At 40.7% G+C, this 15,659-nt stretch overlaps 1 protein-coding gene across 1 annotated transcript; it reads right to left on the reverse strand.

Moving 5' to 3' along the window:
- Positions 1–6,013: 6,013 nt before the first annotated feature.
- On the reverse strand, positions 6,014–14,180 carry LOC121524264 (ankyrin repeat and MYND domain-containing protein 2-like). The gene is made up of 10 exons (XM_041809572.1): positions 14,114–14,180; positions 13,799–13,863; positions 11,556–11,694; positions 11,372–11,470; positions 10,678–10,838; positions 8,190–8,404; positions 7,911–8,046; positions 7,697–7,825; positions 7,109–7,232; positions 6,014–6,612 (listed from the first exon to the last, which is right to left on the reverse strand). Exons 1-10 carry the CDS (start codon positions 14,178–14,180, stop codon positions 6,461–6,463), a joined length of 1,287 nt encoding a protein of 428 aa, XP_041665506.1. The 3' UTR covers positions 6,014–6,460.
- Between the last annotated feature and the right edge of the window lie 1,479 nt (positions 14,181–15,659).

Genomic DNA, 15,659 nt, shown 5'->3' on the forward strand with positions numbered 1-15,659 from the left:
TGATCAGATGGGAGCTTTGCAAGATGGATTAGCCAGTTAGAAACACGGAAACGGGCATATCAATCTGCTTTGCAAGGTTACAGATTTGGATGTTTATCTATGATTTCATTTCCTTTGTTCTTGTATTTTTCCCTGCTTTTATTCTCTTGAGTTTTCCTAGATTCCTTTTTTATTTTGTGAACCTTATCTCTTGTTTTTTTTTTTTTTGTTTGTTTGTTTATTTGTTTGTTTGTTTTTTAAAGATAAAGCAAGAACAAATATGCGTGTCAGCAGTTCAAAGCAAAACATTTACAAAGAGTGAATGTGAAAATGATAAAATTAAGATGGAAACAGGAATTATATATAAAAGGGTGTTTTCTTTTAGTATTCTTGGAAGTTGAAGGGGCTGACTGTGGCCCCAGGAACCCCTAGTCTGAGTTTGAAATGCCTGTTTTCAGGATCTCTAAATATCTCTGAAGCTTCAATAAATCTTTGTTAATCAAAGTCTGACTGGACTCACATTTAAAGAGACAAATGTGTGAACAGGCCAACGTCTCTGTCTCTAAAGGTTTAAAGATAAAACATCACAATCATAAAGGACTAACAATTCAATGTGTATGTGTCATCTCCTCAAGTTTTAAAAACGAACCATCCTAATCAGGAAATTAATGTTCAAAGAAAAAAAAAAACATCCTGATCATGGAGGAAAGTTCACACGAATGTAAAAAGGATTTCATTCATTCAGTGACAGCTCTCAACTTTACATTCTACTATAAAATATGACCATCACAAAGTTGACCTTAAAAGCTAAAATACTTTATGATCAGGAAGTGAAAGTTTAAAGATGAAACATGACAGCTCAGGAAGTGAAGGTGTAACAATGGCGAGCAGAACAATCAGCAGTAAATCTCGCTGACATCTTATTGTGTCTCTGTTAGTTACTGCTGCTTAAAGCCTGATGTGTTAATCTTCCTTTTCCTCTTCTATGAATCATGAGAGGCAGAGATTATTTTTTATTGTTCACTTCAAAGAGAACCTGGAAGCCACATGAAACGCTGCACAAATTCCTCTTTAGCAAACACGCTCCTAAAGAGCAAAGTAGGAAAACACAAAGGTCTATTTATTGGAGTGTCCCGAGGCCTGAGGCTGTCAAAGGTTTGTGCTGCTCCGTGTCTGTCTTCATGTGAGTAGTGAAAAGTTATTTATGTGAGCCTAGCATTGAAAAGTTATTTTTGTGAGCTGAGCAGTGAAAAGGAAGTCAAAGAGAGGTTAATCTCTGTGCTGCAGACACACCTGGGCTTCTCTTTAGGCAGGATGTTAGATGAGGAAAATACCTAGGTAGACAAAGACGGGCAAAGATCCCACACCTTCAATCCCCCCGTCTAAAGAAAGAAGAGTAAAAAACATCATTTTAATCAATGTGAACCTCTGGTGTAATGATTAAGTAAATTATAGTAAGTGTTATCATTAAGACACATGAGAAGATATGATTTCTATCAGAGTGAGCCTCTGGTTTAATGATTAGCAACTGAATGAAACCCAATCATGTTCCCAATATGTCCTCTCTAGCGGACCATCAGAGATCCTAATGCTGGAACAATACAAGTTCTTGTGCACTAAACATGTTCTCAAATGGACCATGAGAGACCCCTAACTGATGTAGGGCTATGGCTAAACTCTCTAGTGGTTCATTAGAGAGCATGTTTGGTGAAAATATGAAAAAATACTGGGTTTGTATTTGTATCTTCTTATTTTACCAGGTTTACCGTTAGGGTCTCTGATGGTCCATTAGAGAACATGTCTAGTGAAAACATGAAGGGTAGCGGGTTTCTCGGTCCACGAGGCCTTGTATTGTTATTTTCTTTTTGTCCTGGTCAGCCCTGCAGACAGGAGGAAGAGAAGCTGTTCTATTTGTTCCTCACATGGTGTTCAGTGACAGAAAGCTTCGGCTACACTCAATCGCTTTGTTTCTTTGCATGATCTCACCTTCTGGAAATCTCTGTCAGCAGCAACACGCTCTGAAATTACACCCAAGAGCAGATACACAACTCTAAGAGATCACAGACAGCTCTTGAAAAACAACAGATAGACAGAGACACAGAGCGCCCATACAACCACAGAATGACAACTTTACAATAAAGTGCAATTACACAAGTCCATATGGTGAGTAAGAATGCACAGTTCTTGCAGTTTATCAGCATTAGGAAAAACTGCTATTCAAAGACTTTTTATTCAGAACGAGCAGAGCTCAAAGATCGCCGCAGATGGGATTGTTGAATGTTGGTCTGGTTGCTAATGGTTGGTCATGTTTCTGTGTGTTGGTCAGGTTGCTGTCTGTTGGTCTGGTTGAAAATGGTTTTCATGGTTGCTGACTACTGGTCTGGTTGTTGATACTTGATTTGGCTGCTGACAGTTGATCCAATTGATGATTCCGGGTCTGTCTGAGGATTAATGGTTTGGTTCCTGACTGATGGTCTGGTTGCTGATGGTTGGTCTGGTAGCTGATATTTGGTTAGGTTTCTGACTGTTGGTCTGATATCTGTCTGATGGTCTTGTTGGTGACTGTTGGCCCTGTTGCTGTCTGGTTGCTGACTCTTTTACCTGTCACTCTGGTTGCTGTTGTTTGACTTTTTTAGCTGTTGGTCTGGTTGCTGACACTTGGTATGGTTGGGATTGTTGGTCTGGTTGCTGACCACTGGTCTGGTTTGTGATATTTGGTCTAGTCACTGACTGTTGGTCTGGCTGCTGATTGTTGGTCTGGTTTTTGACTGTTGGTCTGGTTGCTGACTGTTGGCCTTGTTGCTGATGGTGGGTCTGGTTGTGGATGGTCATCCTGGTTAATGACTGTTGGTCTAGTTTCTGACTGCTGGTCTGGTTACTGACTGTTGGTCTGGTTGCTGTCTGTTGGTTTTATTTTGGGTATTGGTTCTGTTGTTGACTGAAAGTTTGGTTGCTGACACCTGGTCTGGTTGCTGATGGTTAGTCTGGTTGCTGATTATTGGTCTTGTTGCTGACGCTGGTCTGGTTTCTCACTGTTGGTCTGGTTGCTGACTGTTGGACTGTTTGCAGACATTGGTCTGGTAGCTGATTATTGGTCTGGTTGCTGACGCTAGTCTGGTTGCTCACTGATGGTCTGGTTGTTGACTGTTGGTCTGGTTGCTGACGCTGGTCTGGTTGCTCACTGATGGTCTAGTTGTTGACTGTTGGTCTGGTTGCTGACTGTTGGTCTGTTTGCAGACTTTGGTTTGGTTTCTCACTGATGGTCTGGTTGTTGACTGTTGGTTTGGTTGCAGATGTTGGTCTGGTTGCTCACTGTTGGTCTGTTTGCAGATGTTGGTCTGGTTGTTCACTGTTGGTCTGTTGGCAGACGTTGGTCTGGTTGTTTACTGATGGTCTGGTTGTTGACTGTTGGTCTGCTTGTTGACTGTTGGTCTAGTTGTTGACTGTTGATCTGGTTACTAATGGACAGCCATGAAGTGGCAACCATAATCTGGCAGAGCACTGAGGAAACAGGTTGTAATGATTCACTGGACAACTCAAGGGAAACCTGGTGAGGCGTTTGGTTGTCAATAAAAACTGTTGACCAGGGACAGTCTAATAATTGTAATCTTGTTTGATAAGTTGACATTTTCTTGTACATTTTAAAAGTTGCTCTCTTCAGTGTTTCTGTGCTTAAAGGAAAGAACAGAGACACGTCTGAGCTGTGTGATGAGCTCAGCTTCCTGTATGTGCACGTTAATGTGCACTTCCATTCTCCTTTATGTGCATGTCCATTACAAACAGACTCTTCTCCTCCTCACCCATGTCATTATGTACGTAAGTGTATGTGGATGCGCACATCTGCTATCCAATCAGCTGGCATCCTTATCCTTTCCTTCATCTCAGGGTCTCCTTACAGATGGTGACATCACTCTACTCTGCTTTGATACAACTGAAACTTCCACCTCGACCATCTTTGTTACCTTCCGTCTAAATTATCCCATTAGTCACATCATGTGGAGGAGGGGGGTCTGGGGTAAAAGCAGCCTGGGGGCTCTGAAGACGGTATTTGATCCTAAAGAACTTTCACTGATTTTAACATCTCACAGTCTAGAAACATGAGATTGAGCCCTGGGGATGGACAAACGTGTGTTTATGTCCATGCCAATGAACCAGAGAAAACTATGAGATGAAGACACTCACAGGAAGATTAATGGTTATTGACTTCAATGGTTTAAAGAAGAGTTGAAGAAATATTACCATATTGTATGTTTAGTTTTATGTTCTGTCAAAAAAGAACTGTGTTCTGCCAGACAGTGACATGCTTAAATATGAAGGTTGTTATGGATATAAAGAACAAGAATAACTATGAAAAGTGTAGAAATATGAAAACATGCAGGAATAAAAATGAACACTTTAGAGCTGCTGATGTCAGGAGTTAACTAACATACATCCATCATCCGCAACACTTTCCAGTTTGGGGTCATGGGGTGCTGTCATCAATCCCAGTTGTAGGAGGAGTGGTGAGGTGATTGACAGCCGATTACAAAGCTGACATACAAAGACAAACCAGCACTCATTCTCAATCTAATTGGGATTCAAACCTCACTGTTAAGAGACAGCACCAACCATAGTCCACCATGCAGCCCTCCATACAGGGATCAGATCAGTCTGCAGATAAATTAAAGAAAACACTACCATCTAGTGTTCAAACTGTAGTTATACAACCTTTGTGATTATGCAAGATTCAAAAATGCTGTACGTATTTTTCTTATATCAATAAATAATGTAAATGTGTGCTTATGTGAGGAAAAAACTTCATCAAGGAGATACAGCCAGGTGTTATCAGTCCGAATGATTATTTTAGAATTAAACATTTTATCAGACAGACAAACAACTCTTTACACTAATCTTTACATTTATTTATGTCCCTACATTTATATCTATACATTTAATCAATACATCTATACATTGATATCTATACCCCACTTATCTAAACATACATATATATATATACATATATATATATATATATAAAATGTATAAATATACATACACATATAATGTATATAAATATATATATACACACACACACACACAAATATATATATTTATATACATTTACAGTGCATTCAGAAAATATCAAGACTCCCCTAACTTTTTTAAACTGTTATGTTACCACCTGAAACTTAATCTACTATCAGTACCCCATCATGACAAATTGATTTTTTTGATCACTGTGACACTAGTTCAGCCAAACTGAGCAATCAGGGTAAAAGGGCTTTATTTAGAGAGGTGACCAAGAACCTGGTGCTCACTCTGACTAAGCTTCAAGATTCCGTGTTGAGATAGGGCAAAGAAGGACAAACATCATTACAGCCCTGCACCGATCTGGGCTTATGGCAGAATTGAGCTTTTCCTCAGTGCAAAACACTGACCTGTGGAGTTTGCAAAAAGTACCTAAAGGTACTGCTCAGCACCTGCCCAAAACCATCCCAACAGTAAAGCACGGTGGTGGCAGCATCATGCTGTGGGGGTGTTCTTCAGCAGCAGGGACTGGAAGAATGGTCTGGGTTGAGGGAAAGCTGAATGGAGCAAAGTACAATGATATCCTCAATGAAAACCTGTTCAGCAGTGCTCAGGACCTTATACTAGGTTGAAGGTTCACCTTCCAATATGAAAATGACACTACCCACACAGCCAGGACAACACAGAAGTGGCTCAGGAACAATCCTGGGAATGTCCTAGAAGGGCCTGGCCAGAGCCCTGACTTGAATGCTATCAAAAATCTCTAGAGAGACCTGAAAATGGCTGTCCACGAACCATCCCCATCCAACATGAGTGAGCTTAAGAGGATTTGCAAGGATGAATGGCAGAAAATCCCCAAATACAGGTTTGCAATGCTTGTTGAATCATATTTAAAAAGACTTGAAGCTGTAATTGCTGCGAAAAAAAGGCATCAACTGAGTACTGAGTAAAAGGACTACTTAGTCAATGTGAAATTTATTTTGTTTTTATTTTCAGTTAAATTTCAATATCGTATAATATTCTGTTTTCATTTTGTCAGTACAGCATACTGAGAGTTCATTAATCAGAGAAAAAAATCATCTCAACTGTAGCATCAGGCTCATTTCAACAAAACTGAAAAAAAATGAAGGGGGTCTAAATACTTTCTGAATACCATGTATATTTACAGATTTATATCAAAGTGAGCTAACATCATTAATATGTTTAGTTCCTAACCACATTCACACAATCTTTACTTTAAAAGTTCACAAACTCAACTAGTTATTCTTCTTCATTCTGCTTTGCTGCTCTTTTTACAGGGTTTTCAAATTTTGAATTTTGATTATATTTTGAACGTTAGCTTACACATAGGTAAAGCTAAGGCTAATGCTAACCATGTACATGTTCTGACAGTGATGGATGTCTCCGCTGTGACGCAGTGACCTGGTCAGACTGACTTCTGTTCCCCTGGAACTCAAGTTACCCCTCCAACCCCTCATTCTCCACAGGTGGGACTCGGTGCTGAGGTGGATGGATGGGTGAGGAACTCTGCAGGACATCCACCTGCTGCAGCCACCGTTGACTCTGCCCTCAGACACAGCTCCTGCAGGAAGTTGGCTGTCTCCATCACCAGGTCGCTCTCATCATCTATGAATATATTTAAAAATATAAAATAATCAGGAAGTTGCAATGCATCTCCAGGGCACTCACATCATCATATTTAGACTTGTATCAAACATCTTATGACCAAGATAAACGCTTTTAGATTTTAATCTTGTTTTTAACAAGATAATGAAATGTCTTTATATTTTAATCAGGTTTTGATAGTTTAATCAAATGTTTATTGTTTCAACTGAATATTTTTAGGTTTTAATGAAATGTTTTATTTCTTAATCAAATGTTATGAGATTTTAATCACATTTTATTTTTTTAATCAATTGTTTTATTTAATATTTTACTCAAATGTTTGTAGATGAAATGTATTTCTTTTTTATAGTCTATTTTTATTAAATGTTTCTATATTTTCATCATTTTTTAAAATATTTTGATAAAATATTTTTAGATTTTTTTAATCAAAAGTTATTATATGGTTATCAAATGTTTAATGTCTTGAATCATAGTTTTAGAGGGATGTGATGTTCACCTTTAAGCTGGCTGAAGGTGGGGGTGTCCTCAACTGGGTCAGCATCCTGCTCCTGCAGAGAGCCACACATCTTCTTATGTGTGAACCAGTGAAGTTTCTGACATGTTGCACTGCAGTACAGAACCTGAAAATATTAAATATAAGACCCATTAATGACACTGTCAAACTACATACAGTATTTACTGTTGCTACACGTACTATTTACTGTTTGTATGTATTTGTTAACTCACAGTCTTTAACATAAGAACCATAATATAATAAATTATAATTATCATCAGATTACATGAACTTTAAACCAATTTTATGTATCATTTTTGACTCACAATTTTGAGTATAAGAATCACTAAGGAGCAATGGAGGACTCATTTTGCATCACTGTGACTACAGAGAGAGACACTGGCGTGCCTTAGCCAAAGTGTATTGAAAGGGACAATAAAGGATGCAATTAATTGCGATTTAAAAAATGGGTGCACTAATTGTGAACCTTGATTAATCACGCTCAATTTGATTAATCTTGACAGCCCTATCAATTAAATAAGATAAATATTATCAGGCAACATGTTCTACATGATTACTAATTTTACTCACAGCCTTGCAGAGGGAGCACCTCTTTTCGGCGCCCCTCTCCCCACACGTGGCGCAGTAATCAGCATCCACCATCGCCATCTGCCCTGTCAGAGCCTGACTCAGCACGGAGAACGCTGTGGGGTAGTTTCCCTGGAAACAGGAAGTTATGTCATTCAGTATCATCTACTACCAGCAGCTAGCAACACTCAGTAGGCTGCTACTCCTCTTCGCTTACGATGTCTAGCGGGGAAATGCTTCGCCCCAGCTGCTGCAGCAGCGTGGCCTCACAGTACGGAAACTTCCGGATGCACTCTCTGATAAACTTTTCCTGGTACTGAGGGAATCCATCGCTGTCCCTCCCCCGCAGCAAGCTGGGCAGAGAAAACTAAAAATGTGATGGCATTTATGTATAGTGGTGTGCTAACTAGTTTATCTATGCTAATGCAATCATACATCTTCAGACCAAGCTCCAGTGGGACCACTCTGACCCGGCTGCTGGTTTCCCCTCACTCACCTCTTGACCAGGGCGTCAAGCTTGTCGTCCCGTCTCTGCAGGAAGGAAACACATTTCTGCAGCACACAGCTGATGTAGTGCATCTTCATGGCGAGCACCTCGTTCATGTCGTGCTGCTTCACACACTGTTCGCACAGCAAGTCCATCACCTGGTAGCACTTCTGCAGAGCCTCTGAGTCTACCAGGACGGGGTTCTCCTTCACCAGCAGGACTATCTGACAGAGTAGAGGGACAAACGCTACCACAGACCAAACCCACATCTTTGCTATCTGATTTAACACCAGAACAGCCATGTTACTAAAATGTACTCTAAAAGAGAGCCTTGACTTTCTTTTTTATTTCACTCCAGTAGATAAACAACAGATGTGATATGGAAATCCTAAGCCTTGTTAGAAGTCATAGGTCAAGGGTCAGGGTCAGGGACACCACTGAAAAAATAAAGATATTCATTGTGTTAGTGGCGTTCGCCACTTTCAGGGGTTTGTTTTCCTAACTTTCGTGGGTGGGCTTTATTTGTTTGAGAACAGTTGCAGCTAGTTCAGATGGACAGCTGAGGACAATCCATTGGCATCCACTGAGAGGCATCAGACAGGCAATGCTGTGAGTATTTTATACCAAAATTTTTGACAATTTATTTTAGAAGGTATTGTTAGAATATGCTTGTGTAATTATAGTTTTGTTTCATGTATATACAAGATGCAGTTCTTTGTAACATAGCAAACACTGACAGTTTTATATCTTTACTTGCAGTTTTCACCATTATGTTAATCTGGACCAAGTTTTCAATAAGTGAGAGAAGCCTTACTATGACACCGTCTTCATTGACATTGGTTTAACTTGGTGTTTAGTCAAGAGTTTCTACATACTGAATGATTTAGTCATTATTGATAAATATCTAAACATTTCATCATTGTTCTGAGTGAAGAAGAATCTGGTGGTGTGAAAGTTTTAGGACTGATTGCTCAGTTTTGAGATAATTTTAGATATGATTGATCACCATGAGTGATTCTGTTTTCTCAGTATGCTTAATCAGCTGTTCAATGTCTGCGGTTAATTTATAGCTCCTGATCAGTGCTGTTTGCAAAAATCAGTACACGAGTAACTGGTAAACTAAAAACGTGTTTTTAATGTGTTTTAGGACCTTTGTTTTCAGTTAAATGTCTGATAAAAGGGTATGTGGTGAACACAAGCTCAAGTGATTTAAATGTTTTTTCTAAGAAATGAAACATATTTGTAAAGTTCCCCACTTTTTAATTAATATCTTTTAGCATCTTAATGAAGGCGATTGCTAATGGGCAGCATCATGTTGAGTGCAGCACCTGTGCCTGCACTCACACGAGACAAGCTGATGATGAAGTGAATACGTCAGCTGTGTTGTAGTTCAGTGTAGCATGACATAAGCGTTTTACTTTTGTCAGTTATATCTATGAACAAAATATGTTGTTCATAAATAATATCTTTATGCACAGAACATATTTCATAGACTTTATCCATCCGTTTTCTATACCGCTTATCCCGTTTGTGGTCAGGGGGGCCCTGGAGCATATCCTAGCTGTCATTGGGCGAGAGGCAGGGTACACCTTGGACTGGTCACCAGTCAATCGCAGGGCTGACATATAGGCAGACAACCAGGCACACTTACATTTACGGTCAATATTAGAGTCACCAATTAGCCTAACAAGCCTTTCTTTGGTGGTGGGAGAAAGCCGGAGTACCCGGACAGAACCCACACATGCACGGGGAGAACATGCAAACTCTTATGCACAGAGAGGCCCTGACTGGGAAGCGAACCAGGGACCTTCTTGCTGTGGGGCAACAGCACTAACCACTGTGCCACTGTGCAGCTCTCATAAAATATATATATATTGATATATTTATATATATATAAGCAGCCAATCACATGCAGCAGCTGATTCATGTAGGCATGTAGACATGGAGAATACCATGCGCTGAAGGTCAAAGCAAGCATCAGAACGGGAAGAAAGGTGATAATTGAAAGTGGTTGTTGGTCTGAGTATTTCTGTTGATCTACAGGGATTTTCTCGCCATCACCATCATCTTTAGGGTTAAGCAGACTGTTTGAAACTGGCAGAGAAAAAGATAACTCAGATAACCACTCAATACAACGAAGGGTTGAAGAAGATCGTCTTAACTAAAATCAGACGGCTACAGCAGCAGGGACCACAGTGGTGTTGCTCCTGTCAGCTAAGAGCCAACAACAGAGGCTAAAGTTCACATGGGGTTAACTTAAACTTGACAATAGAGGACTGGAAACATGTCACCTGGTCTGATGAGTCTGGATTTCTGCCGCCACATTCGATCGGTAGGGTCAGAAAAAACAACATATCTGCTAGAGGGCCAGCCAACAACCACGGCTAGAGAATTAGTGAGTGAAAGTGATACAGAGGCTGAAAACCTCTGTGTTTTAACTATGGAATAAAGAAAAGGTGAGCATGCGGCTGGTTGACAGCTGTTTGGGCGGCCTTACCTTCACCGGGTTGAGGTTGGTGGTCATGATTATCTTGTGCAGGGGTCCGGCCAGGCGGGGGGGCAGTTTGGGCTCTCTCTCCAGCCCCTGTGGGCGAGTGTAGTACTCGAGCCTCGCTGGGGAGAAGAAGTTGTTGATCACTGTGACACAGTCATGCTGACCTGCAGGAAGAGGGGCAATACCAGGGTTATGTTCAGAATCAGTTAACCTCAGCTCGCCACTGACCCTAACTTAGGTGGTTTCATTGCCTAGTAACCATGAAGACGCAAGTTTCATCTCATCAAGTGCCAAAATATAACCCAAACACAGAGCTAGAAATTATTATTTCATTACACCAATCATTGAATTTTTAGTTCAGCGTTTTTACTGTACTACCTTTTGTTTCTTGTCTATAATGAGGCTAACAGCTGAAATAATGTCTGTGAACTGACTGCAGACAATGAAATGTCTGTAAAGTCTGGTGACTGAGCTTTATGTTTGAGAGATAACTAAATCCTCCAGCCTTCATCTCTAGTCAGTGTGAGAGAGTAGCAGTAACATGGAGCAGTGATATTTTAGATAATATGAGGTCAGTTGGTGGAAGACCTTAAATGTTCGAGTGTAAACCCTGTTATCAGTCATGTTCAAACTGCTGCAGCCCTTCGCAGGTGTGCATACCAACCAGGTGTGTCTGACCTACGAAACCATATCTGACCTACGAAAGCAGCCATCTGAGCGGCGGTTCGTCCCACAGAGTTGACAAGGTCGGTCTCTGCTCCAGCGTCCAGCATCATAGAAGTAATGTCCGTTTTCCCTGCGTCACATTGGATGAGGAAAAGCTTAATCCAAAGAGGCATCAGATTTACCTTCAAATTCATCAAAAATCACTCTCATTGTACCTGACAGGCCAGCAAACATCAGCGCTGTGTAGCCGTACTCATGCTGGTTACAGTTGACATCTGCTCCATACTGCAGAAGCAGACGACACATGGCGGCTGTCCCTTTGTACGCAGCGTGCATCAGAGGAGTCATCCCATTCTGGGCAAACACAAACAAGCACGGGCACACAAACAACACAAAGACATATATGGGCTGGTGTGATGCATTCAGGTGTCTTTATGCTGGTATAATGCATTCAGGAACCATATTGCCCATACTCCCTTCCAGAAAATCTTTGAATAGCCAAAAAAACACATTAGAACCTTATAATGAAGGTGAAGCCATCAATCAAGTCTTTGCCTATCAACATAACTGACTGCGCAAAAGTATATGGCCATCCATGTTATGTTTGATCACACTGATAACTCTCTATGACTCTAGTCATGTTTTTTTACTTTTGCCTGGCATTTTAATCATCATTTTCATTTTAGATTTAGAACTACATAAACAACTGTGCACATGTTTAATTATTTTTATCTGTTATTATCAGCCAGTGATTGTTATTTATTTTTATCCTTAATGATACTGATATAATCATTATTTCTTTATTTATTCTCACACTTTTTAGACTTACTGTCGGAGTTAATGAAGGAAATTGTAGTAGCCTACTATTCACCTCCAGATGAAACTTTCTCTGCTTTATCTCATCTTTCTCTATCATACACTGCAGTCTGTCTGTCTATGTCACATACAGGAATGCGGTAGGAAAGAACGTGTTTTGGCCAGTTCAGTAAACAACAGCAACTATGATCACTGGGTCACAGACTGTATCAAAAATACAATCCGAAAGACTTACTGGTGCAATCACTATAATCACTCCAAATATCCACAAGAGAGTAGAAAGAGCTGTTTATAGCCTTTCTCCCTCCTTCACAGCAGCAGAGTGGAGAATAACAATAAAACATGAGCTTACCTGTTTATTTGGCTAATACAGCCCACTACTGATCCCTTGGCCTTCTTTTCGCTTTCTTCTCTGGACTGACGCTGTTAAGTGTGTACTTGTTTTAGTTTTTCATGCTGTTATTAACATTATTACCACTAATCCCAGCTGGCACTACTCTAGTCCTCTTAGGGTCTGACAGACACGCCTGTTTAGTATGAAATGTATCATTGTCTTTTTCACATTTCCTTCATCCCTCTTGCTGTGCTAAACCACATTGCAGATATTAAAAACTTAATTGCATGATGTGCACGAAACTTCTGTTTTAGGGAACTGCATCCTGACCTTTGTTTCCAAGACAGGAATGCGCCCATATGTGCTGAACCGTGATGCACATTTAAGTTGATGAAATATTTGTATAAATAGATTTATAATTGAATGGAAAAAAGCTGCATGTATTACTGCTATAATGCAAAACTAGCTCAGTACAGCAAAAAATATTTTTAATGTTAATAAACATTTCTTTTATTAAATTTTTCTGGCAAAGCTGCAGAGAGACACTTAGGAGGGGCCAAAGAGCTACCCCCTGCTTAACTGATGTGATGCATTCAGGTGCCTTTATTCTGATGTGATGCATAAAGGTGCCTTTATGCTGATCTGATGTGTTCAGGTGTCATTTTACTGACATGTTCCTGGGGTGTGTTCAGGTGTCTTTATGCTAATGTGATGTGTTTGGGTTCCTTAATGCTGGTATGATGTATTTAGGTGCATTTATGCTGATTGGATGCAGTCGGGTGTCGTTTTGCTGATATGTTTCTGTGGTTCATTCATGTGCCTATCAGCTGATATAACTATCTGGTGCGTTCAGGTGTCTATCAGCTAATATAACTATGCGGTACGTCTGGGCATCTGTCAACTGATACATTGCCATGGTGTTTTCAGGTGTCTGTCAGCTGTCAGGGACAGTCAGCGTCTGTGAGAAACATGAAGTGTTTGTGTCTTTTATCGTCCAGCTCTTGGTGTCATCTCCACATGCTTCCATCACAAAGAGACCAGCCATCACTGTGACAGCAGACGTACATTATATGGAAGGGAGTTGGTGTCATGGTTTAAATGGTCATGTTATTTTTTGGAGAATAAATCATTATGAAACTCAGGAGAGTCCACAGTTTAGTTTCTTAAACAGCAGTGACAGAAGTCTAATTTTATAATATTAATTTATTATTCTTATTTTATAAATGTATTTGACATTTCTCTTTTTGCCCTGACCAAAAAAAGACTGATTATATTAATTCGCTATGAACAAACTTTATTTTGTTTTACCTCATCCAAACAGTTGATCCTTATGTCGGTTTTGGCAAGCAGCTTGGCTGCCTCCTCAACGTCTCCTAAAACATAAAATTTAAAAAGTGATGAAGATTTGAACATTGTAGCGAGGAGAGAGATTTGTTTTAAAATAAGATAAAATAGATGTATACTTATCCTCCAAGGTCAGTGAACTCAAACAGTAAGATATTCTGTTTAGCTGGACCAGTTTGACCAGTTTAACCAGTTTATATCATATTAAAAATGTAAAAATGTACATATCTTATTTTGATTTGTTTGAAGAAAGCTGAAATCTGGTTGGTTCTCACTCACCTTCCCTGATGAGCTGCAGGATCCTTCGCTCTGAGTCAGACAAGTTTCCTTTCTGAGTGGCTGCCATCGTCCAACAGTGACTGGTCCCACAAGATCGATAGGTCCAATGAGTCTAATGGGGTCAAAAAGTCAATGAGGGCCAACTAGGCTCAAAGAGGTCTAGAGCAGTCTGAGGTGGTCCAGTTAAAGGTCCAATCACACTGACAGACTTCAGAGGGTGAACAGCTGACAGTGAGCAGCTTGGAGCAAACCACTTTGCCACATGGGGGTGGGTGAGTGCTCTTCAGTCAGCCAGTTGCCATGCATAGAGATGTGCTGTCCTACAGGAGTTGGACTAAGCTGATTGGTTATCCTGCTCCTACTACTGACACAGACAGGAGCAGCATCGTAAGTGACTAGATACTAGTCCTCTTAAGCCCAGTTCAGACCAAATATTCACAACATGATGAAACCGTTTTAGAAAATCACTAGTGATGGTCACAGCTGTCTGAACTGAGCCGTCACAGCTAGCATCGGACAGTCTGACAGCTGGTGTAAGGACACTGCAAGCAGGTAAATGAGAAAAAGGAAATGGAAATCTTAATTTTGAAAGGCTATAAACACCAACAAATATTTGTTCATCAAAGAAGATTCATTTTCATGCTGTAAATTTTGAATATGATTACACCTATCTTTCTTTAACACTCCTGTCTCCTCCATCAGCTGTAGGCAGGACATGTAGCACTATATAAGCTAATACATGAGAAATTCAAGGCTGTGGGAGCTTAATTTCATCCATCTTCCGCTTATCCTGGCTTGTCCATGGTGGCATCACACTCAGACAGTCAACCCAGACATCCCTCTCCTCAGCAACACTTTCCAACTCCTTCTGGGGGATCCCGAGGCGTACCCAGGCCAGACAGGATTTATAGTCCCTCGAGTGCTTTTTGGGTCTTCCCAGAGGTCTCCTCCCAGCTGGACATGCCTGGAAGACCTCCAAAGGAAGGTGCCCAGGAGACATCCTGATCAGATGCCTGAACCACCTCAACTGGCTCCTTTTAATGCGAAGGAGCAGCAACTCTGCTCTTAGTTCCTTCCGGATCTCTGAACCCTTCACCCTGTCTCTACGGCTGAGTGCATCCACCCTCCAGAGATTTGGCTGCTTGTGTCTGAAATCTTTTAGTTGTTATCCAGAGTTCAAGACCATAGGTAAGGGTTGGAAGGAAGATAGACCGTTAAATCGCAAGCTTTGCCTTTCGGCTCTGCTTCCTCTTCACCGCAACGGTCCAGCATAACACCCGCAGTACTGTCGATGCTCCACCATTCCACCTGTTGATCTCGTGGCCGATTTAACCCTTACTTGTGAACAAGACTTTGAGATACAGTACTTGAACTCATTTACTTGGGCCAAAGACACCCTCCCCACCTGGAGGGAGCAATCCACAAGCAGTGAACCACTGGGGTTCACCAGGCAATATTAAGTTAAGGACCCATGGTGCTCTGACCCTCAGCATCAGAGACTGGTTCTGGGGACTTGGAAGTGATGTTGAGCAGCATTGAAATAATT

The sequence above is a fragment of the Cheilinus undulatus genome, linkage group 16, assembly GCF_018320785.1.
Source record: "Cheilinus undulatus linkage group 16, ASM1832078v1, whole genome shotgun sequence".
In the NCBI taxonomy this organism is placed as follows: domain Eukaryota; kingdom Metazoa; phylum Chordata; class Actinopteri; order Labriformes; family Labridae; genus Cheilinus; species Cheilinus undulatus.